This window comes from Clupea harengus, chromosome 6 (assembly GCF_900700415.2).
Source record: "Clupea harengus chromosome 6, Ch_v2.0.2, whole genome shotgun sequence".
Taxonomy (NCBI): domain Eukaryota; kingdom Metazoa; phylum Chordata; class Actinopteri; order Clupeiformes; family Clupeidae; genus Clupea; species Clupea harengus.
Genome location: NC_045157.1, coordinates 3620850 through 3635357, shown reverse-complemented (window position 1 = coordinate 3635357; position 14508 = coordinate 3620850). Strand labels below are relative to the sequence as shown.

General features: G+C 45.8%; 1 protein-coding gene across 1 annotated transcript in view; it reads left to right on the top strand.

Annotated features, from left to right (window-relative positions):
• Positions 1–486: 486 nt before the first annotated feature.
• hcn4 (hyperpolarization activated cyclic nucleotide-gated potassium channel 4) overlaps positions 487–14508 on the top strand; it is a 125116-nt gene continuing 111094 nt past the window's right edge. Inside the window, exon 1 of the mRNA XM_042707958.1 lies at positions 487–1791. Within this exon, the coding sequence (XP_042563892.1) occupies positions 1106–1791 (686 nt within the window). The 5' untranslated portion in view covers positions 487–1105. The remainder of the gene's footprint in view (positions 1792–14508) is intronic.

The following is a 14508-nucleotide window of genomic DNA, read 5'->3' as shown; positions in this document are numbered from 1 at the left end:
GGCTTAGGTTAGGTATTATTTAGTCTGTTTGAGCAAAAATACATATAGGCTATTTTTATTGTTAGAATGGATAGATTCTAAACGAACAAAAAAAAAGAATTTGATTTGTGAAGCCCCTCCAGTTTAGGAAGTAGGCTATAGCTCTGACAGCATCTTCAGTGTAGCCCCAGGGTAGTCTATGCCCAAACCGCACCGAAATCCGGTAATTCTGAGTACAAGGACATGATTAGGCTATGCCTGACAGCTTGAAGACAACCTGTAGGAGATGGAAGCCTAATTGCACTGACGTTGACAAATTGACAGCACATCAGCTTGATTTGTCTTGCGTTTTGCGCACAACTGAACGCATGCAGAACGTGGGGAGAGCGAGGGTGATGCGAGGGAGAGTCGGTTACCGGCGTAATTGATTAAAAGAACGTGGCGTCTTCCAATGAGGTGGAATCCGCTCTAAGACCTACCCCTTTAACGGGAGTCTAAGGTGGGCTGAGCTTATTTGCTGTTCTCGCTCCTATGGCAACCCAATAGATCATCATCATGAATATTCACCTCCTCACCAGAAAGCTCAGGACGTTAGATCAGTGATGTCAGCGCCTCTCGGATGCTGATGTTGGTTACATGTTTGCTTTACTTTGTTTGTTATTGACAGCAGATAGCGATCTTTGCGCAGGGAAGGAAAGCATGCCTCGTTATTCATGACCTCCGCGTCTCCCTCCACTCCATCCGTCGGGTCGCCACTTCCCTCTCATGTCATGCCGAGGTTGCTTCCAGCTTTTTTCATGACTTTGTGGTCGCCGGATCAGAGCAATACAGTGCCTTGCAACAGGAGTGTTATGGTGAAACGGGATAGCCTGTCACCCCTGCGCGAAGAGGCTTATTTTAACTGTCAGGTAATGTTCCAGATGATCCTCCTGCCCAGGCATCACAGGCAAAGCAGCCTGTATCAGTGTATGGCTCGCATGGTTCTACACTAGCTCTAAAACGAGTCTGTTCAGTCACATTTAGGGAGCTGTGGGATTCGTGGCAAAATCACAACAATAACAGTCCGATTCTGGATTTATTTTTACATTTTGTAGTATATTGATCATCTCGTTGTTTCAATGTCATAATGGACAGGTTGCATTCCTCCATGCGTAAAAGGCTCTACAGCTTGCCACAGCACATTGGACAGAAAGCTTCGATCATGGGTGATGGGGAAGACGGCGACAAGGACACCCGGAGGAAGAGCATCAGGATGAAGCCCCTGCCATCACCGACCTCTGGGGGAAGCTTCAAAGGCATCGGAGAGACCAAAAGCGGAGATTCGGTGATCATGGAAACGGACATCGGGAGACCCATGAAGACCAGCTCAAACGGGGATTGCAGGAGGTTCCGAGGCAGCCTGTCGTCCATCACCAGTCGGCATGTCCACGACCCAGACTCGGCGGAGGAGAGGCGCCTCATCACTGAAGGAGATGTCACCCCGAGTGAGGAGAGTCCCCCTGGAGCGATTGGTGGCGGAGCGGACCAAGGTGCGCAAGGCTGTGGAGCTGGAAACAGCAGCGGCGTAGCCCAGCACGCCTCTCCCGATCAGCAGGCGGGGTTCATAAAGTTGGATTGTATTGAGCAAATTTTACCGGATGACGAAAGATATTATCAAGCGGGGTTCATGCACAGACAGTTTGGGGCACTGCTGCAACCTGGGGTCAACAAGTTCTCTCTACGGATGTTTGGGAGTGAAAAGGCTGTCGAAAGGGAACAGGAGCGGGTTAAATCCGCCGGATTTTGGATAATTCATCCATACAGTGATTTCAGGTAACGAACCACCCATGACGTTCTCAAAATCACTATGCGCTTCTGTCTTGATGAGGTGACATCACTTACACATCCTTCAATTTAAGTTACAGTCCAAAGTAATTACCTTTTACTGATTCCAATTTTATGGCTCTTAAGCAAAGTAATACTGGCTGTGAGAGACGGCAAGCTGATGAGCAGGGGGATTGTATCCATAACACACCAGGGCGTAATTACAATTAATCAAAATAATAATTTAAATGCAATCATTAAAAATACAAACGTGTAGCCTACACATAAATCATTCCGGAAAATATAACCTTGTAAAGAAAAATACATTTAAATATTTACCCCAATATTGACTTTGAAGTCAGACAGAACAGTTGAATAGAGAAAAATACATATGATTAAGACGAAACAGTGCAAGAAAAGAATGTCCTAAAATATGTTATCTAATGAATTCTTAATTACCATGTGTTGTTAGTGACCATAGAGAACATTAAAGCTATGTATTTTAGGCAAGCCTATCAGAAATGAAGAACACATTTTGTGGTATAACCAGTCACTGTCATTTTTGACCCCCAAATAATATCACATTATTGAAATGATTAACTAAACAATGCAACTTCAGTCTTTTTATTGCATCAGCTATCACATTCTTAATCACATTTACCTCCGTTGAGGTCATTGCAAGAGGAACAGACAGATATTTGTATTTCTATTAAATGACTATATTCAAAACTTTTCCTGCTTTAAAAAAACAACAACTTTTAATTCAAGCAGAACATCTTATATAACCACTGCACAAAAAAGACACCCCATGAAATGTCAAGCTTTGAGACTATAAGTAGTTCTGACCCAGTAAAAGGACAGGCTTCTGAAAAAAAATCATTGTTTCTGTGTGGACAACACGTTGCACATTTCCCCTCAGCAAAGCTGAACCTGGCATACCGGACAGTGAAAGTGCATTAGGGTCACAGTGTGCCCCCCCCACATGCCATTCCCTCTCACTTTATTAATTAAGCCTCGTCCTTGAGGATGACATTGACTACGAACATTTGTCACTGTGGCTTTGAAAGGTATGGTGGCAGTTTCTCAGCATTATGCAGTGTTTACGGTGGCTCATAGGCCCTCAGGCCCAATCCGTCTCCTGGCATGTGATTGAAGAGATATTAACTGCCCTACTGCTCACCAGAGTGGAAAACATCCAGGCTAGTAATATTAATGTGTTGATAATGATGCTTAAAATAGCTTACATGTCTGTTTGCATCTAATGTTTTCTTAGTATTTAGTTACAGTGAGTTTTATTTTTTTTGTTTGTTATTTTTATTTGAACTCATATAGGCAACATAATGTCTTATTATAGCAAAATCTGTATTATTTCATAGGAAAGGGTTGAACTCAATCATTACTCTCTATTTTATTACCACACATTCAACTGCAACATGCAGTTAGGCAAGCGCTGTTCGTTTCCAGGAAGGTGAACAGGAGACGTCAGCTAGCCCCATTTCTGTGACTGTCTCCATTTATCTCTGACTCACCACAGAGAGACTGTTTACACACAGAAGACACTCACTTTGGAGGAAAAACAGTCAGTGATATCATTCACATGTTGTACCGACCTTGAAATCAACAACATAGAATAGTTACTGGCACAATAGCTGCGTCAGCCTCTTTCTACATGCATGACATGGGGGCCTAAATGATCATTAAAAGGATTACAGATGTGACACATTTTATGTCACCAGCACTGACAGAAATGCTTAATTGTTTCAAGTACACCTGGGTCCAATTAATACTCCAGAGCCAGAGAGAAGTCAGAAGTGTGGTTGTTTTGTCTCTGGGCAGATGGACGAAAGTTCCTGTACAGGAATCTGTGGCGTGGGAGGCAGCTGTGTAAGGATGGACTAAGTGAGACAGAGAGGAGAGGACAGGTAGAGAGGAGAGACAGGCAGAGAGGAGAGGACAGGCAGAGAGGAGAGACAGGTAGAGAGGAGAGAGGCAGACAGGAGAGACAGGTAGAGAGGAGAGGACAGGCAGAGAGGAGAGACAGGTAGAAAGGAGAGGACAGGCAGAGAGGAGAGACAGGCAGAGAGGAGAGACAGGCACCCGTGAAGCTTTCAGCCCCAAAGCACAACCCTGAGCGAGAGATAGAATGAGAGAGAGTGAGAGAGATTGAGAATGTGAGAGAGATAGAATGAGAGAGAGTGAGAGAGAATGAGAATGTGAGAGAGAGAGAATGAGCGAGAGAGAGTGAGAGAGAAAGAGAGAGAGAGAGAGGGAGAGAGAGTGAGACCAAACAGAGGGCACTCTGACCAGAGAACAGACTGATGTATTTGAACGTTTAACGATCAGTTCTCGTGAGCATACACAGGCTCCAATATTGCCTGCGCAGGCGGGGAGCACAGGAGCGATGGGTGTTCTGCTGGAGAGGAAGTGAGAGTTTCTGCTGTAAAGTGTGGCTATGTGTTTTCACGGCATGTGATTTGTCTGTGAGAGTGTGTGTGTGTGTATGTGTGTGTGTGTGTGTGTGCAAAAGAGAATGAGGTTGAATGAACTGAATAAATGAACGAATACTGTGTGAAACACACAAACACACACCAAGCCCGAACACCAGCCTGGCAGTGCTGAACGCCGTCTTCTCTGAGCTGAGGCGAAGGACCTTAGGCAGGCAGCCAGCCATTCATTCAGCGAACAGCATTTCATTTTATAGCATGTCGCTGTCCCATTCCTCATCTTTGTTTTACCACAAATTGTGTTTGTCTGCCTCGGCGCTGGGGCTCTTCCCGCCGGAGCGGAAGAACAATCTGACACATTTACTGTCACAAAGGACCCACTCCCGCTTCATCTGATTGTGTCGATTATCTCAACCTTGTTTGCTTTCTCACATCCATATTCTTTATTGAACCTTATTTCTCTTTTGAAGACGCAGGCACACAGTGTACACTCCTGAACTTCACCCAGTCTGACAAAAATGTCCCCTTCGTCCCTCCCTCTTTCACAAGTTTACAGATAGCACTTTGAGCTGCCTTCTTTTGCATGAAAGGTGCTATATAAATAAAGTTTATTATTATTATTATTATTATTATTATTACAGTACAGTTCATCTCTGGAGTATAGTGAGTCTGTGATTGAGCCTCTTCTATTGCTTTCCTTCCTGTAGTTCTCTTACGATTGAGGCATCATTGTCCCTGACCTTTGTGTTGTGCTTGTTACGATTGTAATGTCTGTTTCCGGAGTTGCTTAAAACCAGCAGTGGTTTACACTTAATGAAATAAGTTGACTCTGTTATTTTGAAGGCTTTGTGCTTCGCCTCAGCCAATTAAAATCTCCCCTCTCTCTTGGTCTCAAGCTTGCTGTGGAATTATCGGCTGTATCACTATAATTTAGTCATTTAGATGATGCCTTTACCCTTTGCAGTGCACACACACACAGACACATAGAGACACACACACACACACACACACACAGACACACACACACACACACACACACACACACACACACACACACACACACACACACACACAGACACACACAGACACACAGACACACACACACACAGACACACAGACACACACACACACACACACACACACACACACACACACACACACACACACACACACACACACACACACACACACACACACGCATCAGTCTGCCGAAGCACAATGCCAAGCTAATGAGTGCAGCTGTGGAATCCCTCCTGTGTTCTCAGGAGTGAGTGTTTTTTTCACACCACTTTTTCAACCCACCTGTGACGAAACCTGACTCCTAAAAGCTTAGAGAATATCAGAGAAATGTGTTTCAGCCTGTCCACAGCGTCAGTGTTCCCGTTCACCGTAAGCTTTCAGATTGATCCCTCCTTTAATGAGGACAGTGCTCAGGACTGCACCGTTTCGACCGTTTGCCGCCCTCGCTTGTGCTTTAAATCCTTCTGATCTAGTTTTGCTTCAGGAGCTTCAGCTTTGTTACAAGCCTGCGGTCAGACTATTGATTAGCAGAGTCCGCACAAAACTCAAAATGTACGGCAGACTTAGAATGTGCAGCTTGTTCAGAATAGACCTCAGAGGCCACAGCTCAATAAGCCTCAATAAAAAAAACATAAATACAACCCTGTGTAATGTGCAGTATTACAGTATGCAGCATTGGAACACGTTTTTTTTTTAAGTGTGCGTCATTTTCCTGTCCGTGTTAACGTCATGCTTCAAAGATTTTTTTCTTGAGGTAAAATTATGTAGTATGAGGCAGCATCAGTAGACAGCCATCTTAAGAGAGTGAGAGCCGTCACCTAATTTTAAATTAAAAAGGAGAAATTGCCCGAGGCAAAATGTAGGATTAACACAGAAAGAGAGAGGCAATAAAAACCAAATGTAGTTGCAGAATTGAAAAGACGTGAATAGAAAGAAGGAGTTTAAAACGGCCTTGAGCATCTGAGGATTGGAGTGACAGGGCAATCATCAGCCCAAACTGGTATTTCAGCCTGGCATTCAAGGCGCTGAAAACAAGCCAAATCTGTGGGTCGTATAGCTTGGAGCCAGTGGCAACCAGAAACTCAGCAATATTGTCTCATGTCAAGTATTGTGTAACGTATTTAACTGAGGGGGGTGGGGCACAAGGGTGGGGGTCGGCGGTGGGGGGGGGGGGGCAGGACTGGGGGGGGGGGGGGTGTGTGGGATTGAGCGAGGGAGGGGGGGACGTCTTCAGAGGGGGAAAGAAGGATTAAAACGGCATCGTAATCCAGCCCATGGGCTCACTTCCAGTGTCAGAGCCATGCCCTGCCTTTTCTGCTCATGTGCTAGCGTGCTTCCCCTGTCCCTCTGGTTGTGTGTGCTAGCATGGAGAACAGACGAGGGTCAGTGATTGGTGATTTATGCAGGATGAGGGATGGGAAGCAGAGTGGGACACAGCCGCGGGTCGGGGGGGATGGGAAGGTTAATGGGTTATGCCGCGTGGGAAGAAAAAAAACATGATTAAAAAGAAATACAAATCTGCCTTTCGAAAATCTTCAAGGGCCTTTTAATCTGGCAATTGAACGGCCCGCAGTCCATCTTGGTGCAGCTCTGCATTTCATTTAGCTTCATCCCCTACAGAGAAACCGAACTGAGAAACAAATAAATTAGAGGGAGTCTTTAACATTAAAGCCCTTGAGTGAAGACTCCATTAGGCCCTGTGTGTGTGTGGAACTTAGCGTTGTTGAGACAATCAGACAGGGAAGGTGAGTAGGGCCGTCAATCATTCCTGTGCTGTTGTCCCAGTCGGGGAGCCCCCCCCCCCTTCTCCTTTTCGTTCCTCTCCTCCCCTCTTCTTCGCTCCCCTCCTCTCCTCTCCTCTCTTCTCCTCCCTGAACTACACCTTTTCACCGGGCTCTCACTGGGGCTCATCACGCATAAAGGCTCCCAAAAGAGACGTTCCTCTGTGTCAGGGAGAGAGAGAGAGAGAAGAGAAGGTTTGGGAGAGAGAGAGAGAGAGAAGAAGAAGGTTTGGGAGAGAGAGAGAGAGAGAAGAAGAAGGTTTGGGAGAGAGAGAAGGGATATGAGAGGGGGAGGTAGGGAATAAAGGGGAGTAAACAGAGAGGAGTAATGTAGAGGAGGGAGGAGATGGGGCAGAGAGAGAGAGAGAGCGAGAGAGAGAGAGAGAGAGAGAGGGAGAGAGAAAGAGAGAGAGAGAGAAAGAGAGAGAGAGAGAGAGGAGAGAGAGGGAGAGAGAAAGAGAGAGAGAGGGAGAGAGAGAGAGAGAGAGGGAGAGAGAGAAAGAGAGAGAGAGAGAGAGAGAGGGAGAGAGAGAGGGAGAGAGAGAGGGAGAGAGAAAGAGAGAGAGAGGGAGAGAGAGAGAGAGAGAGGAGAGAGAGAGAGAGAGAGAGAGAGAGAGAGAGGGAGAGAGAAAGAGAGAGAGCATAAAAATTAGACAGGGAAAAATCATGTTTGAGTGAAAGGAGTAGAAAAAGAGAGGAGTGAGAGAGAGAGAGAGAGAGAGAGAGAGAGAGAGAAAGAGAGAGAGAGAAGAAGAAGAAGAAGAAGCACAGTCGTATAGAAAGACATTTCCTCAGGTTTCTTCCCCCTTCTTTGTTCCCTCTCCAGTGGAATACATTACTGTAATGCAAAGTGGAGCACAGTTCATGAGTAGTGCACATGCTAAAAGATCTCCAGACATGGCGAAGAACATCCGACACCTTGCTGTGCCAGTGCGCTTGCTAATATTCTCTAGTAAGGCAAGCTGCTTCTGCTGTCGCATAGGTTCATTATTCTGCAGCAGTTAGATGCCGTTTGCTTTCCTAACCTATTATTGTGTCTAGAAATGAATCTAACTAGTCACAAAACAATGAGAGCAGTTACAGGCTTTTCATCTGCAGAGCAAGACAGGGGTTGACTTTTAGGACAGTACAACCTGACAGCTCACACATGTATTTGTCTTTTTAGCACAGTACAACCACACAGCTCACAAATGTATTTGTCTTTTTAGCACAGTACAACCACACAGCTCACAAATGTATTTGTCTTTTTAGCACAGTACAACCACACAGCTAACAAATGTATTTGTCTTTTTAGCACAGTACAACCACACAGCTCACACATGTATTTGTCTTTTTAGCACAGTACAACCACACAGCTCACAAATGTATTTGTCTCAGTAGCTGCAGACACTGCGTCCAACAAAAGCGTCCGCTCCTCTCGTTTGCACGCCATGTCTGTGGCCACAAGCATCTCCCTGCTCTCACATATTCATTTATTTCTGCACAGACATAATATGATTTAGGTTCTAACTTGACCTGTTATTTCAATGCACCTGACAGTTCCGTATCACTTATCAGATACGACTATTGGATTTTATAGACAGTGAAAAAGTGTGGTTTCACTGTGAAAAAATGTCAGTGCGTCAATTAGCATGAAGGAGTAACAGAGTTGCCGCTGTGTCCATTCAAAGTGCGTCTGTCGTATATATATCGCCAGAGACATTGATTTCTTTGGCTATGCTCTCAGCTGTTGTTGGATGGCTTCCATCAGTGTCAACTGTATTTATGCGTCCGCTGCAAACTGCTATCAGGAGGCTACAGCAACAATAAATATAATTCAAGTCACCTTGCAGACGACCATGTGCAGTCACTGCCAGGAAAGCATCTCGTAAAAGGGCAATTTCCTACGCATTTGATGGAAGTACCCCGTTTCTCAAGTGCATTGTAATGCCTTGAAAATGATGCCATTAAAAACCTGGAGGTTGGATTCAGGTTCGATTCATTTATGAGGTTTATGAATGCGACTGTGTGGTGACTATCTGGCGCAAAAGGGGTGTGAAAAGCAGAATCCTCTGTTATGCTTTCTTACAGCACTGTAGTATTATTGAACTTTACTCTTGAGCCGGCATTTATTTGTGTGAGTGAGTGTGTGTGTGTGTGTGTGTGTGTGTGTGTGTGTGTGTGTGTGTGTGTGTGTGTGTGAGTGTGTGTGTGTGTGTGTGTGGTAGGGGGGGTGGTGTTTTCTCTGCAGCTCTGTTGATGAAGAGAGAGAGAGAGATGCTATGATGCAGCATCGTGTTACAGTCCTGTGTGTGTGTGTGTGTGTGTGTGTGTGTGTGTGTGTGTGTGTGTGTGTGTGTGTGTGTGAGTCTCTGTGAGCCTGTCAGGAAAAAGGGGTCTGACTGAGAGAGAAATTACAGGGAGCTGTGCTGCTGTGTCCCTGACACTGCATGCTGATGTACACACACGTGTGCCTGCACACACACACACACACACACACACACACACACACACACACACACACACACACACCTACACCACTGCGTTCACACACAGATGCATACACACACACACACAGCCAAATACACAAACATCACATCACACATTGCATCATACATACACATACACACATACACACATACACACACACACACACACACACACACACACACACACACACACACACACATTCACATGCACGCATGAATGCACATACACACATACATATGAACAATTGCTCATACACACGTGCATCATACAATGTATGAACACAGAAGGCACACATTCTAAAACAGTACATACAATCCAGTAAAAGCCATGCGTATAGTACATACAAATTCTTTCTCACACACACACACACAGATTCACACACAGATTCACACACAGATTCACATACACACACACAAACAGAGGGGAAGTGGATCGAGTGACAGTGTTTGATACCTTTGCCCAGGTTGATTACAGAAGATTACTGGATGTGTGTATTTTGTATTGATCTGTGTGAGGCTTGTGGACGCCCAGGCTTGTCTGGTGTGTCTGTGGGGAGAATGAGACAGGGCAGCCGCAGACAAGAAACATGTCTGCGTTCCATTTCCCAGACTCCTTTGTGGCTCCCACGATCGAGCACCGAGTGAAGTATTGTCCTTTCACACCAAAGCCACGTGTGTGTCTTCTTCCTGTTCAATGACAGACAGAGAGAGAGAAACACAGAGAGAGAGAGCGAGAGAGACAGAGAGAGAGAGAGAGAGAGAGAGAGAGAGAGACAGAGAGAGAGAGATACCCTGAGACCTGAGTATTGCAAAACATGTTGAGATAGCCTGCTACAGAAACAGTATGTCAGCCTAGTTTCAGTTGGTCTCCTAATGGAATGAGGAGTGAAAGCTAGGCTACATTGGAGCTGTTTAACAAGGTATGTTGACCCAGAACTGTTGTAGTGCTGCAAGGAAAATCACTCTTACTTGCAATCGTACAGGCTTTTGAGATGGAGCACATCCAAACGTCAAGCTGACGTGACATCCATCAACCCTCATACTCCCTGACACCTCCCAGAGCAGAGCTGACACTGCTAGTGCCAGACCAGGGCCAGAGCAGGGCCAGATCAGGGCCAGAGAGGGGCCAGACCAGGGCCAGACCAGGGCCAGACCAGGGCCAGATCAGGGCCAAAGCGGGGCCAGACCAGGGCCAGAGCGGGGCCAGACCAGGGCCAGACCAGGGCCAGAGCAGGGCCAAAGCGGGGCCAGATCAGAGCCAGACCAGGGCCAGACCAGGGCCAGACCAGGGCCAGACCAGGGCCAGATCAGGGCCAGAGAGGGGCCAGACCAGGGCCAGAGCAGGGCCAGAGCAGCCGCAGGGTCACATGTACCTGGGTCAGGTCATAAACTCTGTGATAATGTGCGTTTCCCATTCTTCACTGTAAAAGACTTCCAGTACCAGAATGAGTATAGTGAGACACACAGCAGACCATTAAACAGAGCTTCCATCATTCTCTGTGTGTGTGTGTGTGTGTGTGTGTGTGTGTGTGCGTGTGTGTTTGCGTGTGTGTGTGTGTGTGTGTGTGTGTGTGTGTGTGGGTGTGTGTGTGTGTGTGTGTGTGTGTGTGTGTGTGTGTGTGTGTGTGTGTGCGTGTGTGTGTGTGGGTGTGTGTGTGTGTGTGTGTGTAGGGCCTACCACCAAACCCGATGGGGGCTTCTCAATGTCATTTGTCACTGAGTCTCCTACCCAAAAGGCATCATGGGAAGAAAGAGTATTTGTTTCTCTCCTGTCCATGGCCCTCTCCCTCAGTGTCTTGGGGGGGGGGGGGGGGGTGGTGGTGCATTGTTTGAACTGAGACATTGATTCAGACGACAGCGATACAGTGATAAAAAACCTACAAACATGCATTCACGTGGGACACAGACGTCAATATATCATTTACAATGATCATCGCACAAGTTGGACCTCATGTGATTTCCGTGGTGATATTGTTACGACTACACAGTGCTGATGTACTATTGAAACGTAACGCCATGAACAGCTCGTGTGATGCTTTTTTTAGTATTTAGTTTAGAACATGAGATGTAGGAACACAGAACCCAGAATACGAGAGTGAGACCGCAGTGTGTGCTTTGATTTTGTGTCAGGGAACCGATGGACCATATCTGGGGCTAGCTAGCCCAGATATTACTGTAATGGAAAGGTACTGAGTCATATAAGTCGTTGCAAATTCTCTGAGCTCGGCCAATATTGAAACATTTTAGCAATCGATGCTGCATTATGAGATGGGAAAAGCCTGATGCAATCTTCACCCCCACGCATTCTCATTGCACCTCTTTTTCTGCCTTGCATTCTGTCTCAGTATTCTCTTACTCACTCTCTCTCTCACTCTCTCTCTCTCTCTCTCTCTTTCTCTTTTTCCCTCTCTTTTAATTAAGTGAAGGTAACACACAGGATTACGGAGAGCTCGGCATGGGCCAGAAAGTGGGGTAATCAAAAAAGGCTGTCATGTCATCCACCAATATTAGGAGCACGCATCAGAGAAGATTATTACAACACAATTTATTTAATGGAGGGAGGATAGGGAAGCCGCAGAGTGATGGGAGGGACAGGAGTGTGTGTGTGTGTGTGTGTATATGTGTGTGTGTGTATATGTGTGTGTGTGTGTGTGTGTGTTTATGTGCATATGTGTGGGTGTGTGTGTGTGTGTGTGTGTGTGTTTATATGTGTGTGTGTGTGTGTATGTGTGTGTGTGTGTGTGTGTGTGTGTGTGTGTGTGTGTGTGTGTGTGTGTGTGTTTGTGTGTGTGTGTGTGTGTGTGTGTGTGTGTGTGTGTGTGTGTGTGTGTGTGTGTGTGTGTGAAAATGGCAAAGAGATTTAAATGTACAGTGTGACCTAGGCACAGTTGTGGTGGCTGAAAAAGAAAAAGAGGACACGGAACACAGCGACGTCTGCTTGCAAGTGGGTTTGTGTGTTATATGCCAGAGTGAGTGAGTGTGTGTGGGCCTTTTCTAGCTATTTCATCATTTGTGTCAGGAAGCAACCTACAGGCAACCTAACGAGGCATAACCTCTGCAGAGGGAGGATGAGGCCACGCTAATCTGGAGGCCAGATTATGCAGATTGATCTGATGTGTACATTTTCCTAATAGGCTGAGGCTTCTTTTAGGTCTCTGTACAGTGACTCATGATGGTGTCTTTCCGCTGCTGATACCACCTGACTGCCTTTCCCTTTCTCTCTCTCTCTCTCTCTCTCTCTCTCTCTCTCTCTCTCTTTCTCTGTCTCTCTCTCTCTCTCTCTGTGTCTCTTTCTTGCTCCATCTCTCTATCTTTTTGCCCTCTGTAACATCAATTTATAATCACTCCAGGTGGACGCGCTACTTCGACTGTATCCATTCTCGGCTTTTCTCCTCCTTTAACACATTTGTGTGGTATTGTTCGTATTTTCTCTCGTCGCCCGCCTGCTATGATTGTTGTCCTGTGGACCATTGGCAAATCTGTCAGTTTCACTTCTCTCACAAACTCGGGAAGGAAAATATAACACTGAGGGGGAAAAAAACTACACTTGAGAGAGATATCAAGAAAGAAAGACAGAGAAAGCGAGAAGGAGAGAAAGAGAGTTTTGGATTTGTCCATTCACCACTTCACCGTGTCGAAAGTTTTAGTGCAGTAGTAGGTCGGCCCTTTTGACTTTTTCCGGATCCAAAGCATTCCGGAGGTGCTATGGTGGACTGTCGCTATGGACACTTGGGTGACAGGTCAGAACATTCTACTCCAGGCTATCTGCCTGAGGTGCTTGTGAGGGGTGGGGGCACCTTGACTCGCCATTCCTCCTTGTGTGGAAACATGATGTGACGGAGAAAATGAAGATAAAGTGTCTGTTTGGCCTGGGTCTCGATGTGTCCGGGCTAGACGTGACTCCTGACACATCGTGACCCCTTTGTGTCAAGACTACCTGTCTCGGGAAAACGATTGGACATTTTTAGACGAGTGTTGAGTGTTGGGAGGAGCCACCATCATGATTGGTTTCTCTACTGAGACCTGCCGTCAAACTGATTGAAGCTCCACTCTCCCTTTTCCAATTTTGTGCTTCAGTTATCAGTGCTACTTTTGAGCTCTTTATTCCTGATGAGTTCTACTTGATTTGGGATGTTTCCAGTGCAATATCACTTGATTTGGGATGTTTCCAGTGCAATATCACTTGATTTAGGATGTTTCCAGTGCAATATCACTTGATTTAGGATGTTTCCAATGCAATATCAACACACATTGTTCTTTCCCATATTTAGTCCATATTCTATCATGGTTATGCCCAGACTTATAGTGTACACTTGCAAATACCATATTGTATATGTATAGATGTTTGTGTACATTTAGATATATAGTACATTTAGATGTATATTTGAATAAATGTATATTTGAATATACATATACAATAGATGTATATGTTACAATACTAGTTGTTGTGTGTTTTGCAGTGACATTGCCTGTTTAAGCCTTGTCAGTATCATTGCTACTGTCTTGACACAGTGGCATCAGGATAATCAGGGTGACACTGAAAACAACCTTATTCTTCTTCCTGGGGGGGGGGTGGCACGAAGAAGAAAAAGCACTTTCTAGTCATAATTAATCTGATGCCGCTTGTCTGTCCCCTGTCTTTTAATCCGGGGGTTGATTTGTAATCAACGCTGCCCACTGCAGTAATTACTAGCACAGAGCTGACATCTATTTCAGAGCAGAGAATGTCTTTCACACATGCAGGACGCACACACACACACACACACACACACACACACACACACACACACACACACACACACACACACTCGTCTGACGGCTGGAGACAAGCAAGCCTTAGAGAAATGAAGAGGGTGTGAGGGAGGAAGAGGAGAGCCACAGAAAAGAGCGAGAGAGAGAGATAGACAGAGAGAGAGAGTAAGAAAAAGGGATCCTGTCCTCAGCTTGAAGTGTGTGCTCATCTGCCATCTCTCTCCTGCAGGCTTCAGTTACACACACGCACGCACGCACGCA